At 36.7% G+C, this 22,772-nt stretch overlaps 2 protein-coding genes across 2 annotated transcripts; both read left to right on the forward strand.

The window, feature by feature from the left end:
* Positions 1-10: 10 nt before the first annotated feature.
* On the forward strand, positions 11-12,531 carry LOC121368107. Its single transcript, XM_041492675.1, has 6 exons — positions 11-215; positions 5,758-5,921; positions 7,062-7,275; positions 9,487-10,211; positions 11,205-11,309; positions 11,987-12,531. The coding sequence occupies exons 1-4, from the start codon at positions 73-75 to the stop codon at positions 9,770-9,772; spliced, it is 807 nt and encodes a 268-aa protein (XP_041348609.1). The 5' UTR covers positions 11-72; the 3' UTR covers positions 9,773-10,211; positions 11,205-11,309; positions 11,987-12,531.
* A 3,946-nt stretch (positions 12,532-16,477) lies between these two features.
* Positions 16,478-22,174, forward strand: LOC121368108. Its single transcript, XM_041492676.1, has 2 exons — positions 16,478-16,696; positions 21,397-22,174. Exons 1-2 carry the CDS (start codon positions 16,684-16,686, stop codon positions 21,768-21,770), a joined length of 387 nt encoding a protein of 128 aa, XP_041348610.1. The 5' UTR covers positions 16,478-16,683; the 3' UTR covers positions 21,771-22,174.
* Positions 22,175-22,772: the final 598 nt, after the last annotated feature.

Here is a 22,772-nt window from a genome sequence, read left to right on the forward strand (position 1 = left end):
AAAATCGTATTGTTATATCGAGACTCAACGCGTGTGGGATAAACAACGTGTTTTTGTTGTAAATGAAAAGTCATGAACGAAAAACAAATTGAAGTCAATAGTGATTTTAAAAGCATAGCTGCGTCATGGTTAGGGGTTGATCTTGCCGATCTGAAAACTGAAAATAGAGCCGATTTGGATGACGCCCAAGAGAACACAAGTTTTTTAAACTCGAAGTATGCTTTCAAGTTACATAACATTGTGTATTGATACATTTAATATAGTGCCAAAAGTTTATGTAAGGAAATATGTTATTTAACGACGCACTCAACACATTTTATTTACGGTTATATGGCGTCGGACATATCGTTAAGGACCACACAGATATTGAGGGAGGAAACCTGCTTCTGCCACTTCATGGGCTACTCTTTTCCATTAGCAGCAAGGGATCTTTTATATGCACTATCCCATAGACAGGATAGCACATACCACGGCCTTTGATGTACCAGTCGTGGTGCACTGACTGGAATGAGAAATAGCCCAATGGGCCCACCGACAGGGATTGATCCTAGACCGACCATGCATCAAGTGAACGCTTTACCACTGGGCTACATCCCGCCCCTGCCAAAAATTTATGTAACGTTACTGGGTGTCCAAGTTTTATTTCGTTTGTAACAATTTTACGTATACATATACCGTCTTTGGGGGTAAGACATATGTTATTTATTTTGCAGTGGATTGGCCAATGTCACGTTTTACATTCTGAATTTCTTCCAATAAAAGACAACATTTTACATTTGGAACACCACTAGTCCTAGTTCACCAAGGTAAACATCTGTGGTCTGTTTTTAACATTTTGACATTTATTGGACCTCCACACAGCAATAAACATCACAATAATAAATATTGTGCCGGATACATTTATCTTGGTGAACTACACTAGTGCAAAGCTTAATACCACGGCCTTTGATATACCAGAGTGGTACACACACCAAGCAGGCATACGAGTCATTGACTCATAGATCAAATACTTTTTCATCTTGAGAAAATGTGAATATAATCGTTTCTTTGTGTGTATGTGTTCCACTCTCTGTCACTATGATGATTGTCCGCAGCCCAGTGGTAAAGCGCTCGCTTGATGTGCAGTCAGTCTGGGATCGATCTACATTGCGCTATTTGTCGTTCCACCCAGTGCACCACGACTGGTATATCAAAGACTGCATGTGGTATGTGCTATCCTGTCTGTATGATGGTGCATATAAAAGATCCCTTCCTACTAAAGGAATAATGTAGCATGTTTCCTATCTAACTATGATAACATTACCAAATGTGTGACATCCAACAACGAATGATTAATGAATCAATGTGCTCTAGCAGTGTTCGAGATTAACGGTATCCCGATATCCTGGGGATACCAGAATTTAATTTTGGATACCAGACTTCAAGAACCCAGTATCCCACCGGGATACCATATAATACTAAATTCTCAGGTGGGATACCAGATTTTGAAATGTTAGTATCCAACTGGGATACTGCCCCAAAATTTTAATCTCGAACACTGTCTAGTGGTGTTAAACAAAACAAAAATTGATGATTGTCGGGCACTTGTCATATTATCATATGAGACAGCCCCTGGAAGAGGGAATCACTGAGTGGGCGATCATGTGATGTTAAGTCACGATATAGATCAGCGACCTTAGAATTCTGCTGTCCGAAGTTTGCCGAAGCTAAGTTGAATGTGAGTGCGGTCGCGTTTGTTTCTGTAGTGTGTGTATTAGTGATTAATATGTGGATTTTTAAAAATCAAGGAACTATAAAATGATCAATGTAAAGGTATTTGATGTCAAACATAGGATTGTTGTGGTATTAGAGCGGGAATCATTGACTACTCTTTGGTGGGCAGCAATTGCAAAACAGTTACATAGCTTGGTCTCTGACTCTAATGAGAACGTATAACCTTCCAAATGTCCACAGGGCTTCTAGAATTTTTATAAAATCCACTAGCCATGGGATCAGTGATTTAAAAAAATTACTAGCCATCATTGAAAATTCACTAGTCCCTACTTTATTTTAAGTTAATACAATTTGACTAAATAATCGTAATAATCGGATATATCACCTAAAAGGGGAGATAAAGCTTAGAAACACTAACATTGGAGGGGGGGGGGGGGGGGCAGGATATTTATATTTACAAAATAGACTTAGCAGCAACATTTGACTAACAACAATTTACTAGCCATCGGGCATGGCATTAGTAGTTATTTACTAGTCCAACATTGAATATCACTAGCCATGGGAGCGGGGCTACCATAATCTAAAAGCCCTGGTTGTCTAGCTTTCTTACAGAGTACTCGGGCTGTAATAATATGTATGACATTGCCATGATGTTAAAGTCTCAGACTCTGTTAGATTTAGAGTCTTGAGTCTTAGACTCTAAATTTGTAACTGTTTTATAAGCACTGGGCCAGTAGTGATATAAAATGTAGTAGTACATGTAGTTCATGTAGAGGTATGTTGTGTTGTACTATACTCTTAAAAAAAAGTAGGGGAACTCTAATAAGAATTTACAATTGACAAAATTGTAAAGTATATTAGCTGTGGGGAATGGTTATATGATAATAGTGAATTAATTGGGCAAACATTACAACTAGTAGTTCAGTATTACAGTATGCTTTATGACCACCAAAGATCATGAAGGACGATTGGGGTCAGAAGTGAAATTTGAAAGTTGACGGGTTTTTTTTATCAGTAAATTGCAAATTCAAACAATAAAAATTACTAAAGGTAGTACTAAACCAAATAACTTCCGGCTGGTTCAAAGTTCGAGGTGCACCCAACTTTTGATAGAGAAGTGAACACCACAAGTCCTGTGATTGGTTATAAATGTGAGTGTGTTGGTTATAAAAAAAATCAGTTTCATCTGGGCTAAAAATGTATGCAATTTTATTTCATCTAAGTACCACTGTGTCAAGTAGCCTTGTGCTTGGAACATGTATGGGGTACCTGTAAAAAAAAGTACTCAAATTTTGTGCGGAACTAGGGTAGTCATAGATGCTACCCGTTATCTCAGAAATGAGCAGCTTGACACCCACTTTTTTGTGATTCACTTTAAAGGTGAGGGGTGGTAGTATTTATATCCGTGGCGTTTATGTCGATTGATACGTTGCAGGTAGGAGTTTTAGCCACATACTAGTATGTTACTATTGTCGTCTATGGGATTTGATTTGGTAGTATACACCCTATAGCACATATTCAGTGCATAATAAAACATATTATGATTTTGTGATTTTTTTAAATTAAATGATACTGGTTGATTAATTAGCCGTCACTGGACCACGCAAGTTCACAATGACCTTGACCTTGACACTATTCACTGTACATGGCTCTGAATGGAGTTTGAATCAAAGTTAGCACTGAGGAAAAGTTGGTTTTGGCCTATAATTCATACTGTAAATATTTCAATAATTTCTTTTTACATGGTATTTGACTTGCCATATACAACTGATCTTAAATACGGTGCTTTATATAGGCAACCTGAATTAAGATTTTAATAGCAGTTTATTTTTATATTAAAAATAACATGTGTCAGTAGTGGGTTAATGTCTTTAGTTTCCATTAACATAGTTAATTTTTCATGTATGAAATTCTGAAAACTCAAATTTGTAAAGAACTCGATTTTTATTGTAATTTTGACATATTTATAGGGTGCTAAGTTATATTTTAGACAAATTTGTAGTTTTATGCAAAATATAAAATAAATTTAAAGAAAAACTTCACCAAAGACATAATTAAATTTGTTGTCACTATTGTGCCTTCTGTTCTTAGTTATACATAACAATAAGCTTGTTAAACATACCTTTAGATCTCCAGATCAAATTTTTTCTTTTAATAATCACTTAGTTTGCTCTCATGAAGACCATTTTAGGTTTATACTAGATTCAGAACCAATTTTTTTCAGATTTGATTATCTGCCTTGGAGTAAGTGGATAATTTATTTTATTGTTAAAGCTGTATTACCCAGTGTTACTAGCTAAATAAAATGCTGGATTACTGATCGTAGGAATACATCCAATATACATATTGTATTGATCTGGATTAGAAAATAATGCCAAAAAATAGATGTTCGGGTAATTATGTCATTTAAAAATGTTTTTTTCAGTAATTAATCAAAAATAAATGTGTGAAAGCTGGATGATAATTCCAGATATCACAAATATTAAAAGCTCCAACTACAGTAGGCTACAAATAAAATATAGTCAGGTATATGGGTGGTTCCCAATGGTTTTGTTGGTTCATTGTGAAAATCAGCATGGCCGATGGATTTAAAATTCCCATACCTGGTAACTTGAAGATGGCCACACCCTGCATACAGGATTTCCTCCCAACACTAATGTCCAGGACATTAAGTCATTACTTTATACAGGTACAGTCATGTTGGTGTTTCCTTCCTCAGACACTGCATTTTTTTTAATACTGATATTTCTTTGATGTACCTGTTCAAGTCTCCTTATCTAGGGGTCAGTCAAGTGCATGTATTTTAATGGAATACTTTAAAGGAGTAGAGGTACTCTGACTATCTTTGTTGTCTCTACATATATACCTGAGTACACACACCCAACTGACAGTAAATATCTTCAGGAGTTTTATTTTAAAACACTTTGTTGTTTAATATGACATATTGCATTTGTACAAAACTGTATACAATATATATATGAGGTGTACATTATATTAGGTTGCACTGTAGAAACAACAGTTTCAGTGAGGCTGTCACTTTATGTCAGAATACACCAAATCCTGGTTGTCATAAAAACACATAGCTGGACACTTTTTGAAAAATGTATGTTATCAGTATAGGTAGTACTAAACCAAATAACTTCCGGCTGGGTCAAAGTTCGAGGTGCACCGAACTTTTGATAGAGAAGTGAACACCACAAGTCCTGTGATTGGTTATAAATGTGAGTGTGTTGGTTGTAAAAAATAATAGTTTCATCTGGGTAAAATAAATGTGCAATTTTATTTCATCTAGTACCAATGTGTCAAGTAGCCTTGTGCTTGAAACATGTATGGGGTACCTGTAAAAAAAAGTACTCAAATTTTGTGCGGAACTAGGGTAGTCATAGACGCTACCCGTTATCTCAGAAATGAGCAGCTTGACACCCACTTTTTTGTGATTCACTTTAAGGGTGAGGGGTGGTAGTATTTATATCCGTGGCATTTATATCGATTGATACGTTGCAGGTAGGAGTTTTAGCCACATATGTTATTATTGTCGTCTATGGGATTTGATTTGGTAGTATACACTCTAAAAACAAAACAATAAGAACTGTATGATCAACAGAATGAAAAAACGATTGACAGAAATAATGTTCCACAGTGAATAATCGACCTTCCTGGAAATTGTCAAAATTGAGAATGACACCCTCACGCACATAAACGGGGCAACTGCATGATGCACGTGCAAACTATGGAATGTGTTTCGGTGTGTAGATAAACAGGCCTGAACGTTCTTTACTAGGATGTCTGTGGTCAAAATGTATGTTTGGTCTAATACATGTAGTTGAAATTAACATTAATATTTCAGGTTCCCCTACTTTTTTTGAAGAGTATATTTTGATTATAGACATTACTCTATACCTTAATCTGCATTTTTATTCTGATTGAAATCCAATATTCGTACTCTCTGAGATAAGCCAGCAGTTCCTTGATCCAAGAATCAGTGCATTTTTTAATGATCATTTATTCATATATTAACAGTGCATTTTGTAATGTGTCTTTTAGAGTAAAGACAATATCATTTCACACAGAGAAGCTTGATGACATTCAAACAGTCTTCCCCAAGGCAAAAGTGAAGAATGGCCTTGATTCAACAGCCATGTTTGTCGGCGGCAAGCTTCAGCGAAAATTACAGAAGGCCAAACGAAGGAAAGATGAAGCCAAAGATGGTACAAAACATGACTTTTTGTCAATTTTCATCTCGTCTTGACAAATTCTAAAAGCGAGATATAGATGTTTTATTTAGCTTGAAATTAGGTTTTTACATTTAGGTCCATTTCTCACAAAAATAAACATAAACATTTAGCAACCCTTTGACAGTTATTCGTGAGGACATGCACTCATGGACATGTTTTTTCCCATTCCAACCAGTTCCCCATGACTGGTACTTCAAAGTCTGGTATGCATGCATTGAACTTAGGAATGTTTTGTTTTTTTAGTATTCGACTGGAATGGTAAAAACAATGCACGTAATCTAAATTTTTGGGGATTCTATCTCATAATCTTATGCTTCGAACCCAAAATATCCTTTTAGAAGCATGGAATCCTGCTAAATTTATAGTCTGGTATGTACTGTCCTGTATTTGACAAAGTGTATCAGAAGATTCCCCCTTCTCTATTTCTATTTCTCTCTCTTGTCTCACTGTCTCTCTCTTTGTGTGCCTGTCTCTCGCTCTCTCTCTCTACTCTTTCTGTGTCTGTCTGTCTGTCTGTCTCTCTCTCTCTCTCTCTCTCTCTCTCTCTCTCTCTCTCTCTCTCTCTCTCTCTCTCTCTCTCTCTCTCTCTCTCTCTCTCTGTTAGAACTACCATATATTGGACTCCAAATAGCAAAATAACAGTAAATATGTGCTGAGATGCCGTAAAGCACACATTCCTTCTTTTATATAGTCATGTATTAGAATATGACTAATCATCTAGGATGGATGAAGGATGAAATATATTCTTGTTTATTTACACCAACTTGTTTCTCACTAACAACTAACCACTAACCGTATGCCCTGGACAGACAGCCCAGAAAACTGAGGTGTGTGCCCAGGATAGCTTACTTAAACCTTAATTGGATATAAGCATGAAAATAAGTTGAAATAAAATGAATGTCACAGATTTCCTCTAAAACCAAATGTTTGACATCCAATAGCCGATGATTAATAAATCAATGTGCTCTATTTTGACAATATCTACTGATAATGAAAACATGTAAATTTAATAAAATTGTAGTTGTGTTTGGGTTTTGCATTAGTAAATAACATTGCAGTATTTGAAGATGATATTACTTTAGATTTTTATAGTATTTATAATTTCTTTTTCAGGAGATAGCATACATTCTTCGATTAGGCAAGAGCAGTATTTTGATGAAGACAGCAAAGCATCAGCCATACAAAGCAAGTCTAAGACGTTAAGCAAACATCAGAACATGGATTTACACAACTCAGAAGAGAACATACGGAGACTGTTGGCTACAACAAAGGATAAAAACACAAAGAAGAAATTGCGTAGGAAGTTAAAAAAACTGCTTAAAAAAAGGTACATATATACATGGTGTATATATTTTTTTGTTTTTGTGGTGGACATCAACTCTAAGTTGCATGTATTGATGTATATTTTACATAAATTAAATTTGTAATTAATTAATTTTTGTCAGTTAGTGTTAGCTATGGGTGAGCAGAACATTTTGCCAAGTTATCTATTAAACTTCAAGAATTCTAGAACCCCAATTATTTTTGTAACAAAATGTATATTGTTAAATGAAATTATATATCGCCAGATTAAACCAAAATCTGCCAGTTGTTTTCAAGTTTCACAATTGGCGAGTGCCAGAGCTAGCCTTGCATTTTTATAAAGTAAAGAGGAGAGATGTAATATTTTTTAGTGAGATTCCAGTACAAAGTTTAATTAGGAGCTATTAGATGCTTAAAGCCGCACACCCTAGTTCCATCCAGCGAAAATAAATTATAATTTGGTTAATCTACAAACCTGTAACACACCTAGATCACGTTTTTATCAAATGGAGTGAAAAAGCAGGTTTTATATCGATAAATACCATGGGAATCCCCATGTCCCAATTGCTTGAAATAATTTTGAAAGTTTGTATTCTGATGTCACCGGTAGATGTCGCTCGAAGCACAACAATGCCTACGTCACGACAAATTTTACAGACTTGGGGTGCGTTCGTTTCACCTCTCCTGGACATGTTCCAACTGTTCTGTCCTGGTTGTATCCCCTCTCCAGATACGTAAGACTTACTGGTAGCAAAATTATTGGTTTTAAGGGTTTGTAACGTTTTGTATTGAGATACTTACTTGTCTGAACTTTATTTTTACTGAAAATGTTCACGAACTGTGAAGAAAAATTTCACAAATGAACAACAACAAATCGGATGTTGATTGCGTGAACCGTGTGCGAGAAAACAAACCGAACCAAAATGATAACGGTCACGTGATATACCAACGTCTGTGACATTAAAATGGAAATATCCCCTATAAAAATAGATTGGACCTCGCTCGGTTAACGTTTTTTTTTCGACAACACGTCTTGTGAAAAAATGCAAAAAATGCATTTCGTGGTTTTACAAACATCAGGATTACCAAAAAGCACTTCAGGTGAATGGAAATGTGTATTCTAAATAATAAAATGTAAGTAAAGTGCAATTTTATTTGTGAAAAATGGGGTTTAATAGCGAAAAACAACGCCGTAATGGTTAACAAATAAACGTAACTAGGGTGTGTCCCTTTAAGTCATGCTATGGTCTCACTACACAGATGTCATCTGCCATTGAAACCCATGTTAAATTGCACAACTTTAAATGAAGATTGCCAATAGAACGGGTTCTCGTTGGCACTAACAACATACACCATTGCGAACATATAGTATATAAGCATTTATTTTCACTCCAAAATTGAGAACATTTGCGTCTCAGTTTTTTGCTATATGACTGCATCTGGCTGTAATACCGGTCCGAACAGGTGGTTCATTAACCAATTCACTCCAGCTGTCTCTTATGCTATACACCCATGTCCCAAAAGGTCAATGCACAATATTACAAAATAGCATAGGCAAAATACAGCCAGAAGGCTTACCATTAAACATACATATTGTTTTAATTCTTCACCATTTCCTAGAAGTGAATGTGTGAACCATAACTTGTGTCACAATTAGGAACTATAGTGGACCGTGATGAATGAACTCTCACCCGGAAGTGATCTGTGTAGTGAGACCTAAGTATCAGGTGCAGCTCCAGGCTGAGGGTGCTTGAGACATGGGTTCACACCTCCTTCCCTGAATTTCAAAGTACCATGGAAATCCTCAGTATAATTATAATGCATGTTAGTGTACTTTGGTATAATGTAGGTGCAGTTTTTTAACATTGCACCCGTTCCGTAAGAAAAATCCTACAGCAGCTCCTGATCATAACACTTGATCTGAAAAATGCGAGATGAAACTGGCTGCCATCATATCTGTATATACATATTATTATTGATTAGCTGTTATAGGTTTTTCATAAACAGTTTCTCAATAAAAAAGTACATACCACAGTCTTTGATTTGTGTGTTTGGATTACCCATAGTTTGACACCCAATAGTCGATGTATTTTTCATGCTGGGGTGTCGTTAAATATTCAATCATTCATTCATTCAGTTACCGGTAACTAAAATATGATCAGACAATGTCATTTTTAAAAATGCTGTACATTTACCAAGTTGAAATTGTATTTTTGTTCTCTTAATTATTTTTCAGTTGTGGTTCCATCAACAGTGAAAATGAGTCGAATATGCCTTCTCAAACGAGTGTGGAAACATCAACACAGCTGCAGGAACATGCTGTCACTAACACGTCAAAAAAGAAAAAGAAAAAACCTAGTAGTCCGATATCTGAAACTAATGTTTCAAGAATTGAATCTGAAAATAATGATCAGGCTTTAATAGTGTCCAATAAAACTTCCACAAAAACAAGCATAGGAAAGCACTTGAAAAATGGCAGTAAAAAAACGAAAAAGCAAAAGCAGGGAAGTACATGTAGATAAGAAAAAATATTCCGATTCCATGGATTTTGATTCTACAGATGGACAGATTTCATGTAAGGATAATGAAAGGATGGTCAAAACTGCATCACCGCTTGACAAAAGTTCTTGTCCAACAGAAGAAGGTATGGGTAAAAAGTTAGAGAAGATGAAAAAGAAAGTAAACAATGAAACTAAGGATGCATGTTTTGAGACCAAATTTTTAAAGATAGATAAATATTTGATGCAAACCAAAGATGAAATATTATTTAAACCAGCGAAGAAGAAAAAGGTGACTATGTTATCTGACTTGTCTGGAAAGAAAAACCTTAAACAACTGAAGAGAAAGCTAGATGTATGTGATGATAGAGATAGTGTTTCTGTTATCAAAGTCAAGAAAAATGACAGTCAGACTTCGGAATTGACCTTGGATACTGGACACAGTGCTGGTTCAACAGATAAGGTACAACTTCAGTGGCATGAAATTTGGAATTCTTTATATGAAATAGTGTAAATTGTGGTTCGAAGGGACAGACACTGGCATGTTGAGTTGGATGTAAGAACGTACCAATTAGAAAATGCTTTTAGAGGGTAGAGAAAAAAACACGCTGAAATGGTAGAAAAGTAACATGACACTCATAAAAATAGATGGGGATATCAACTAGAAACCAAAATTGTACAACAGGTTGTTTTGTATGTATACTGATTTATTTATTTTCCATTAGCGGCCATTCGTATATTATGTAATGCTCGAGGGGGTGGGTGGGTGTAGATCCAAACCGTATGTAGTGTAACAGAGGGTGGGTGGGTGTATTTAACAGTGTTACGTAATGCACTTTCTTCATTACTCCGACGCCATATAACTGTCAATAAAATGTGTTGAGTGCATCATTAAATAAAACATTTCCTTCCTTCTTTATTACTAAAATCTACTCTCTTTCTTTTTCTCATAAACACTCTTGCCATGGCAACAGTGTTCACGGCGACAATGTTTAACGTAGGTAGTCATAGCTAGACATTTACACACAATAAGAATTATAAATAGAGTTAAAATGCATGTCTGCACTTTCCCAAATCGCAATACAGTACGTTAAAATTATATTACACCCATTGCATGACTTGTTTGTGAATGGGTGGGGATTGTCCCCAAGCGTTACGTAATATTTGAGGGCGTATGGTCTAGCATTACAGCGGAGATGGAGGGTGTCTAATTTTGACCAAAATAGCATTATGTAATATTTGAACGGCTCCTTAATAAAAAAAACCCACAAAATTGTTTCTTTATCTTCAATTCTTATTTGATTAGTGGCATGTCAGTTTGTATTTGGAGATGGGCAGCAATAAACCCTTGTCTTATGTGGACAGTAAATTTACAAAATATATACCTGCAACAGTATGATGATTAAATATATAACGATAACATTTTAGTTGAACTGTGTTCTCTCTCTCTCTGTAGTCTAATGATGAAGAAGCAAGGAAAGATCGTCCATTCAAAAGGAAGCGAAAAAAGAAGCGGAGTAAACAAAAGAACATAAAGAAAGATCATCGACCTGATCACATGGTATGATGCAGTGATAGAAATAAGCAGAAATTTCAACTAGTCCAACAGAAAAAGACATCTAGAAATTTACTTGTCCGACAATATTTTCATTTGTCCAAATAAATGGTTTGTTTTATTCAAATACAAGGACGATGTTTTTGATTGCTTAAAACGAAACTTCATTGAACATTTTCACTTGTCCACAGGACAACCACCAAGGTACATTTCACTTGTCCGAATATATTTTCACTCGTCAGGACAAACGGACAAGTGCTTATTTTAAATGCTGTGATGTTGTTAGCAATTTATATGGGATTGGGGCTAGCTCTTGCACTCGCCAAATTTGCCATTTGTGAATTTCCAAAACAATTGGCGAATTTTATTTTAATTTGGCAAAATAATTTCATGAAATAATTGATGAAAAATAACAGGGTTCCTGTAGGTTTTAAAGTTTGATAGATAATTTGGTAAAAAAAATTCTGCTGACCCAGAACTAGCCCTGGTTGTATATATATATAATGACGTCACACGCATACAATTTGTATGGCGTTGTCATGACTTTACTGTATCAAACTTGAGTCTAAGACTAAAAGTTTTATAAGCTCATGTTATTTTTTGTTATGGTAATTTTTTAACAAGAATTTATCCAGTTATTCTGTGTTAATATTTTTTTGTGTTTTTCTTTCTTGTTTTCACAGAAACCACCTCACTTGAGAGCTAAAGCATCTGAAGCCGTTGCAGTAGAAAGAAAAGAATATTAAAACTCATAATTAACTTGCCAGGTCTGATGTACCATTTTGGGGTGGCAGGCGTGGTGGTTGCTGCCCCAATATTTCAGCAAGAAACAATTTTTTAAAAAGTCTTAATTTACATTAAAACATTTCCCCTTTTTCTACTTGTACAAGTTTAGTGGACATTGTGTAAAGCAGCAAATGCTTGTATGATGCTGAAACATAAGCTGCAACAATTGGATGCTGTTGAAAATATTTTATCAAATACAGTGAAACCCCACAAAAATCAGAGTCTCAGTAAACTGGTTTTTCATGGTCCCTGTTTACACGCCCGTCTATGATGGGTCGTATTATGGTGTGACGTTGTCCGACCATCCATCTGTTAACATTTTCTTGTCCGGACCATATCTTGCATACAGGACCATCAAACTTCACATGTAGGAACAACTTGGGATGATGATGTGTTGCGTACTATTACTAGGTCACTGTGACCTACTTTTCATGGTCTACTGCACATAACAGTAAATCTTTGTCCAGACCATATCTTGCATACAGGACCATCAAATTTCACATGTAGGAACAACTTGGGATGGCGGTGTGTCGCGTATTACTAGGTCACTGTGACCTACTTTTCATGGTCTACTGCACATAACCGTAAATCCATGTCCAGATTATATCTTGCATACAGATGCATACAGGACCATCAAACCAAATGTAGGGACAACTTGGGTGGTTGGTCCAAAACAAACTTTTCATCCATCCCATTACAAAAATTTCACATAATTGGAAGTGAATCGTACCCATAACATATTCATTAATATCTATGGTTTTCCATCAAACTCCTGGTGGGCATATAACGTAACTCAATGGTACTCTTGTTTTAAATATCAATACAAAACTGAACCTCTCTAAACTGGATACCCCTTAAAAGTGGATGTTTGTCTGGTTTAGACGGGTTTCACTGCATATATGAAAATGAAATTGGTCAATAAATCACCCAAAAGTGAATCAAATTCATATAGATATTTCAAATTTGTTTTGTATGGCAACACAAGCAAAAGGGGGACACAACTCCTGCACCCATCCCCCAATGTCAAATTCCTTCCAATGCCCCAGCCATTAATACCATTTTTTTCAAGGAATGGTGTCCTCAGTGCTGTAAAGTCACAAAAAAGTGTACTTGTAGGCTTAACACAAGAGTATTAATATAATCCACAAGCTTGCAGTACAGTTGTATACAGTATTCTTAATAAGGAATTATTTTTTTTAATGAATAAATGTTAGGAGTTGTTGACAGAGAGCAGGATTTGGGTAACTTGCATTCCCAGGAGTGCAATGTAGCTCAGTGGTAGAACACTTGAGGTACGATGAGTCGCAGGATTGATCCCCATCAGTGAGTTGTGGTTTACCCCATAATAATTAGTGTTCTGTGATATATTAATGGCTGTGGTGTGTGTTGTCCTGTTGAAAAGTTCACACATAAAAAAACACTTACGGGCAGGACATTTCTCTTTTACACTAGACCAGTATTCAAACTACCATGTGTTAAAAATTAATGTTTGTTTTGTTTATCGTCACCACTAGAGCACATTGATTTATTAATCATTGGCTATTGAATGTCAAACAATTGGTAATTTTGTAACTTGTAGTTTTAGAGAAGAAACTTGTTATTTTTCCATTAATAGCAAAGGATTTTTAATATGCACCATCTGATACACAGGAAAGCACATACCACATCCTTTGATAAACCAGTCGTAGTGTACTGGCTGGAATGAGAAATAGTTTAATGGGCCTATCGATGGGGGCTAATCGTAAAATCACTGTGCATAGCTTGAAATACCGGTATGCCAAGATGACCTTAAACAAGATATCATTCTTTTCCATTTCTGGTTCTAGCCAGTGCTTCAGGATTTACATTTAAAAGGTTTTGGTGTATGCTGAAATATCTGTCTACATATAATGGTAAAAAGATTCATAGCTGTCAGTCAAAAGTGGATTTATTCACTTATTCTGTAGACCAATTATTGCACCTACAATCAGTATTTTAAAAATCTCAGCTATGAAGGTGTGTACCCTCCAAGTGGGGGGGGGGGGGGGGGGGGGGGGGGGGGGGGAGACATTTGCTCCTCTGAGAATCTCACTTCTTGTTTTTTACTCCAGAAAATAGGATGCACATCTCAGGGTTTAATTTTCATAGTGTTTTATTTGTTTATAAAAAGTAGTGCCCCACCCCCCTCCGGATTTTGATCATGGTACGGCCCTGTTATGTGCCCCACATGACTGGACCAGCTTTTATGTGAGCCATGTCTAAAATTTCATAAGTTTTTGTGATATTGTCACTTTGTACATCATTGTATTTAGTCCCAAGACTTCTCGCATTTCACAATGCTATGGTAGTATGCTCTTTGTTGCTCCATCAAATTATCTTCAGAACCTAAAAGGTATTCAACACAAGTTATGTCATGATCATTTGAATCTAATGCTCTTTCTGCAACTTTTGGGAATGAAGAAAGAATGCAGAAGAAAGAAGGGAATAAATAATAGCTGAGTGCTACATTATAAGGAAGATGGGGAGGGGCGATGGGGAGGGGCAACTTGAAGCCACATTCACTTGCTGTATTCTACCGTCAAACTTGGTTGTAATCCATGTAAAAATGCGTAACGATTCGTTTGCAACCCTTTATATAGCTGTTTGGTAGTAATGTTAATAACTGTTGTTATGCAGATTCGGGCATTTTCGTTTTAATTCGGGCAAAAGCCAGTCTGTCCCCAGTCTAAAGCCGCCTACAAAAATGGGAGCCCGTACGCCTATGGTTAGGCTGCGGATTGTGGGTTTTTTAATGTTCCCCGCTAATCGTGATTGACTGGAACTAAAACAGCTTCAGTTACATACACTATCCTACTTCATGAAATATGATTGATATAAGTTAAAAGTTACCACATACATACGCAGGGACGGATTATGGGGGTTTCCCAGTTGCACGAAGTCGCCACCCCTCCCCCCCTCCCCCCGCTAATAAAAAACAAACCCACCACGTAGATCTAAATTGATGGCCACGTAAAATGTATACAAATTATAAACATTTACATATTGTTTTGGAACCCTCCCACCCCCTTACCTAAAGCATAATCCGCTCTTGATACGAGTGGTGTATGAATACGCATTTTTTTTTTTTTTCCCCGAGTGCGGCAGCACGAAGTCTTGCACTGTCAATCAAAATTCAAAAATTTATGTTTTGCATAATCCGGTAACTGACAATCGTATAGCCCCCGAGTGCGGCAGGCACGATAAAGTCGCTTTTATCTACTGTCTGTATCAAAACACCTCGTAGTAAAAAATGTGCAAATACTCATCGCAGGGAGACCGGCCTCGGTTTATCGGCATAATACGGTCCCAACGAGGCATGGGATTTTTAATCCAGATTGACTACCATGCCCCTATGGGTAGGTGTAAACCACTTTAGACGATCCTGTGAGAGGTGATGGTTGATAAAGTGCGCTTAAATAGATTTATTATCAGTGCTTGTAGTGGTACAGCGGGTTTCCTCTCAAAAAGCGTAGTGAACAACTAGATGACGCAAGTAACCGTAAATAGACGTGGTCGCAGGGAGAAGACCTGGGGTAACCACACCCCCAACACACCACACACTCACCAGGTTAAATATTATTTTGATATTGCCCCATAACATGACTCATAGACAATGTTGGTCCCTTCAATATGGTCACCCCCACCCCCCCCCCCCCCCCCCCCCCCAATATAGCATATTTTGGATATGCCAGTGGACAATTAGGCCTATGCATATACTCCAACAATCTATTATAGACGCACTGGGCATTGAATGAGGAAGCATGTTGCAGGGGGGGGGGGGGGTTGAAGGTTTGCGAAAAGAAATTTAAAGATTCTGACCCTAGTTTTTTGACAGTGTAAAGTATTTTCGGTTGTCACAGCTTTATTTTTAAAAAAATATTTATTTATTGTTTTATAACCATTACCTTACACATTACTAGCCTAAACGTTTTGCTTAAATCACACATTACATAAACGTTTTGCTTAAATTATACATTTTGGTAAATTCAACGTGTTTCTAACTTTCTGGTCGTCCTATATTTGTAGTAGCTCAAAATTAATTTTATATGAAGTAAAAAATATATATTAAAAAGTAGGCCCTACGTACGTACCTGGAAACTAGGGTCAGCGCCATAAATAACAATAGTATTAACATCTGATTGATCGATCGATTGATTGATTGATATTGTTACGGTAATAAATGACTAACGCATTTTTATAGAAAATCATTTTTGTCGGCAAAACCTTTCACAAGAACTCTAGATAACATATTGATCGGAGTCATATAATTATTATGACACATACAGTGACGTCGAGTGATTATGACGTCACCGATAAAATACCGTCTGATAAATACCGCGATATTTATATACGTTGGATAATAATAACATTGTTACGTATGTATCTATAAAAGGCGCAAAGCAGATTTCGGTGTGTCGATCCGTGTTAAGCGAAGCGATCTATTATCAGGCAAGGCGGGCGACAAACCTGCCGTTTTGTGTTTCTATGTACCCGGTCGTCAAGCGCGCGAGTTAGATCTACTTGCACGCAGACGACGATTTCTATCTCAATATCAACAGCAGCATCAGCTATAAATATGGGTGAAGAAGGTACGTCTGTCACGTTAATAATATAAACAATGGAAAGTAATAACAGTTACCAAATTCATGTATAGCCAGTATATATAATGCCGAATTCGTTTGGTTGTCGTTTGTGCAGGTAGGTACACGCACGGTGCAATTGGTTGTAAATAGGAAGTTCATAGGCCTAGTGTCTCTAGTGCGTTCATAACGAAAACTACCTTCATAAAAAGTGTTTAAAGGAATCATAATTGCATAAAGTCTCTGCACGCGAAATTGCAGTCTGTGTCTAGTAATCGTACCCTCATCAAAACATTATTTTTCAGGGAGTATCTAACATTGGACAACGGATGGGGGGGGGGGGGGCGTGCTAAGATTTTTAAAATTTGACACTGCATTCTTGGTAATTTGGCCTACTCAAAGTACGTTTTACAAATTGAGGGGGCGTGCCCCCTCCACGCTCCGCTGAAACCGCGCCTGTTTTTCCTTCCGTAAGTTATTAGATTCTCGAATGAACGCCATTAAAAAACTACACAGTTGTGTCAAAGATCACAGCGATATAAATGGCTTTGATGTGAGACTCGGGCTGGTATTAATAATAAAGATCAATATAATATCTCGATTCCCTATAGTCTCATTTGCCAGTGTTACGGTCACTCAGAGCTGTTCATTTCCCACACAAAAGGTATGTCGACTGATTGATGGGCTAACCTGTTTGGAGCAAAACAGATTTTAGCTCCATGTCATAAAGGTCTTTGGCTAAGATGACAAGGAACCGCGTATGGGGGGGGCGATGGCATGGATGTTTCTTAAGGTAAACAAAACGCATTTTGGTCCTTGGGTGGTGGGGGGGGGGGGGGGTGGGGGCATATGACCCTCAACTCCTCACCTACCCCATCCCCGGGCGCCTACGGATCTGGAGATCCCATTCCTGCATCAAGGTGTGAAAAAAAGGTTTTTAATCAAAATGTTATACAACAGGGAAATTATATTTTAGCACTGGGAATAAAATGAAATCTGTTGCTTCAAGCATTATGACCGAGTAGAAACATATTGAATATACGAATATTCTAAACAAGAAAATTATTTAATATACCAATTTTAGTCATACTGTATTTAGTGGAAAACATCCTACAATGGCGGGAAGTTCAGGATAATCTCTTTAACGCGATTGGGGTGGGATTTAGCTCAGTCGGTTGAGCGCTCGCCAGAGGTTCTTCGCGTCGCAGAATCGAACCACCTCAGTGAATCCGTTCAACTGATTGGGTTTTTTCTCGTTCCAACCAGTGCACCACAACTGGTCAAAGGCCGTGCTATGTGTTTTCCTGTCTATGGGGAAGTGCATATAAAAGATCCCTTGCTGAATTAGGAAAAATGTAGCGGAGTTTCCTCTGTTGACTACGAATCAGAATTACCAAATGTATGACATCCAATAGCCGGTGATTAATTAATGAATGTACTCTCGAGGAGTCCGTAAACAAAACAAACTTTAACGCGACTGTTACCACATCCCTCGGGTAGATTCTGTTTCAAGCTATTACACGATAATTGTTTTAAAAAAGAGAAAAGAAAAAAAAGATGATAATTCCTAAGCAGACCATTCGCCATATTAGTATATGAGATGGGGATTTCAGTGCAAAATAGAATGGTTATGGTATTTTCTCCCAATACGTTGGGGGTGGAGGGACGGGACGTAGCTCAGTGGTACAGCGCTCGGCTGATTGGACTATTTCTGGTTCCAGCCAGTGCTCCACAATTGGTGTAACAAAGGCCGTGATATGTACTATCCTGTCTGTGGGATGGTGCATATGAAAGATCCCTTGAGGCTAATCGAAAAGAGTAGCCCATAAAGTGGCGACAGAAGGTTTCCTCTATCAATATCTGTGTGGTCCTTAACTATATATCCGACGCCATATAACCGTAAATAAAATGTGTTGAGAGCGTCGTCAAATAATAGGAGTAGTAGTTTGCTTTTTTTTTCCCCGCTTAGTTTGCCGTTATATATTGTGCTAATTAGAGGGTGGGATAAATTAATGATGAAATATTATGGTAGGGGAAGAAATCGATTGGATAATTAGCGGGAACATTAAGATTACCACACCCCCCCCAAAAAAGAAGGGCACATTGACTCGTCAAAAGGGCACCTTACTACAAGTTTTGATATTTACAATTAATATGAATTCCTACAGTTCTACGTCATAATATACTAGCAATAATGAAGTAAATTGGCGTCACTCGCGTTAGAACCTCAATGGGGCCCCATTGAGACTCAATAACACAGACACATATCTGCAAGCTTGCGCATGTACACGAAAATCTTGATTTCATTTATCTACAATATAATTATTGTTTACTTAAAAAAAAAAAAATTCTACAAACAAAAAGGGCACTTGGACATTTTGAGGGCACTTGAACAATTTTTTGGGGGGACGCGTCCCCCTGGTCCCCCCCCCCCTTGGATCCGCCCATGTTTACATTGTAGCTTGATGGCTAGATGTAGTGCTATCGCTTATTGTGTGCATGCCCATCAGCTCTCGCACATTTGGCGCTAGTCTCGCGCATTTGTAACCAATATTACGCTCTCACGCAATGCTATAATCTCAATCTTTTTTAAAATAAAAATATTTTATAATTGTGGTTTGTATTTTAGACCTGAACTGGATTATATGCTTATTTAATCAGGGTCTCTGTATTCGTTACCTACCAATAGTAATACAGCATATCGAATCTGCCTTCTGTTTCAAACACGACAACTGTTTTAAAAAATGAAAGAAATAAAATATCGAATCTGCTACCGATGACCGTCTTATTTGATTTAACACATGTTTTATTTGATTTAACATATATATATTTATATATTTTTTTAAATATAAATCATCATGCAATGTCAATTCTAGTGGGGTATTCTGTACATATAAAAGAAAAATAACCCTCCATATTACTTCAAAAATAAAATAAAATTCAATCCGAGCATGTATCCCAGGGCTTCTAGATTATAGTAACCCCACTCCCATGGCTAGTCATATTCAATATTGGGCTAGTAAATAATTATCGCCATGCCCGACGGCAAGTGAATCTCTTTTCTGGGGTCAAATGCTGCATTTAAGTCTATTTCTTGAATATCAATACCTGAACACCCCCCATCCACCCCAATCTAGGGGTTTTTAAGCTCTTTCTCTCCTTTTAGATAACATATCTGATTATTACTATTAGTAAAATTGTATTTACTTAAAGTTGGGATAGTTAATTTTCAATCGTGGTTAGTAATTTTTTTTAATCACCGATCCCATAGCTAGTGGATTTTTATACAAATTCTAGAAGCCCTATGTATCCAGACTATAAACTCTTGGAATTCACTCAATGTAATATTTAGTTGCGACTTATCCTTTAATATTTTGACATCTCTTCTTAGCCTTAATGAATGAATGAATGAATGTTTAACGACACCCCAGCACGAAAAATACATTGGCTATTGGGTGTCAAACTGTGGTAATGGAAAAACAATGTGACGATCAATATCTTCTTAGCCTTATTTCAGACTATATATAACATTACAACGTCAATAAAACTTACTTTTTAAAATACTATTAATATAATTTCTGGAGATCTTTAATATAAAAAAAAATAACGTCCCATTGATTTCCCTTTGTTTATAACATATTTTCATAGCAGTACTAGTCCAACAATCAATAATCAATATTCATATACGACACGCTTATCAACTCGCCGGTTGTGTGCCAAAGCTCGGGTCAAACGGAATCATTTGAGTGGTCTACAGTGGAGAACCAAAGAAACCTGTCATATAACCTGAATATCAAATATACGAGTCAATAACGCTAAACATCAGTACTCCGATTCATCAGTTAAATTGCACTTAGTGGTAACTATGCAACAGAGGTCGCGTTTTTATTTAGATGTTGTATTTCACACACTTCATGCGTTCGCAATAGCAAAAGTATTGTGCAGTGAAGCTTTGATGTCCTAGTTGACTATTAACCTACACATCTCGGTGATATTTACTTTTCTCTCTCTCACTCTTATATGGAATAAAAATGGCACTGACGGAAAAGCGAAAGATTGTTAAGCGTTTAAGATGTAAGTTAAATATGTGTTGAAGTTACTGAATATATAAAATGGCTTAAAATCTGAACATTAAAGATAACAGTTGAAGGTCTTTTAATTTTACCTAAATATATTAAATACAAATGTGAAAAAAAGGTTGTTAAACGTTTAAGTTCAGTGCATTGAATGCGAATGGCGCTGGTGAACTGTTAAATGGATACTTTTGTTTGTTATAATAATTATAGCCTTTTTAGACCATCTTCTGTTACACCGCAACAGTAAATACTAAAATTTGGTAGTTCATGCATGCCAGTTTCGAAATGCATTCACTGTAGTTCAATAATGCATTACTCATTGACATGGTTTTTTTCTTCTTTCTTAATTTTCTTTCCTTTCACTACAGCTAAAATAGACATGCCGATATTTGATTGGTAAACCATCTATACATTCATTGTTCATGCGCCACGTTATTTTTACGATTCAAATGTTAGAAAGAAGCAAAGAGTTTTACAACATAAAATGTATATTGATTATTTTAATTTTTTAAAAACGTTTTGAGATTATTTTATTTGATTATTTATTTTTACGGAATTTTTTTTTTATTATTATTATTTTCTGTTGTTGTTGTTGTTGTTTATAACACATTAGTATATCTATTTGCCTTACAGTTGCCACTGTCCCCACGGGCAAGAAGGAACCGGAGATACTGCAAGACAGCAGCTTAATCTTGTTGGCGAGACACATAGCCCAAGACAAAATGGACTACCTCGAGTTCGGCATGAGACTGAACATACCCACTACCACCTTGGTGAACATTGTCAACAGCGTGTCCAACAAGGAGATCGTAGACGAGAAACTGAAAAAGACCGTGGCAGAGAAATCCGTCCTGCTGTGGAAAGAACGGACCAAGGAAGTGAAAACCAGGGAAAGAATCAAGGTCATTGAGCACGCTCTCCGGGCCATGGACAAGAATGATTTGGCGGACACTTTCCTTGAAAGACACTCGCAGAATCAGGAGCTCACGGCGGATTGTTTTCAGTGACGAATCCATGCTGAGGCTGGTGTTTCAAATCAAAGTCAGTGATAGACCAATAACATTTTTTGAAGAAGAAAAGTGCTCGATAAACATATTTATGCATTTTGTTGGTACCGATAGCCTTTTTATTCATCAGACGTGTAAAAGAATATGCACTGTATAAATGGGGGAAAAACCCCGCAAAACAAACAAAATGCCAAAACAATTTTGAAGACATTTCAAGATACGAAACAAAGGCGTTGAAATATACTATTGGTATAATTTTGTAAATATATGCCATCAAAATCAGTATAAATATGTGAAATTATATAAATTATTTTCAAATGTTAGTCGTGTCTATACCCATGCAATGCGAAAGTATATTGATTTTAAATTTATATACAAAATAAAATATTTTAACATTAACTCTTCGATTACGTCTGCAGTTAATTATATCCTACGATGTGTTACCATTAACACAAAAGAAAAAGAAACATGGAGGTACATCACGGAACAGGACCCGTGACTTGAGACAATCCCAATATTTCCATCTCTGAGTGGCTTTCAAATGCATTTTTCTCGTTCCAGCCAGTGCACCACGACTGACATATCAAAGGCCGTGTATGTACTACCCTGTCTGTGGGATGGTGCATATAAAAGATTCCTTGCTACTAATCGAAAATAGCCCATGAAGTGGCGACAGCGGGTTTTCTCTATATATACTACTCAAAAGAATTTAAGGGTCAAAAATTTATAACCAAATAAGTTTCAGAGTGCATTAGATTGATGATGTAAACTACACCAATTTTTTTATTTATTGTTCCATATTTACAAAAAACCACAAATAAACGTCACTGTATACAAGAAAGTCACATGACATGCTGTCAAAGTTGAAGGTTGTCAAACATGGATTTTACACATTAGAACATTCGTTTAATAGTGTGTGAATCCACCCCTGGCGAGAATACACTCGACACATCGTTGCCTCATGCTGTTGATCAGACGTCTGAAGAACTCTTGGGGAATGGC

This window comes from Gigantopelta aegis, chromosome 3 (genome assembly GCF_016097555.1).
Source record: "Gigantopelta aegis isolate Gae_Host chromosome 3, Gae_host_genome, whole genome shotgun sequence".
Taxonomy (NCBI): domain Eukaryota; kingdom Metazoa; phylum Mollusca; class Gastropoda; order Neomphalida; family Peltospiridae; genus Gigantopelta; species Gigantopelta aegis.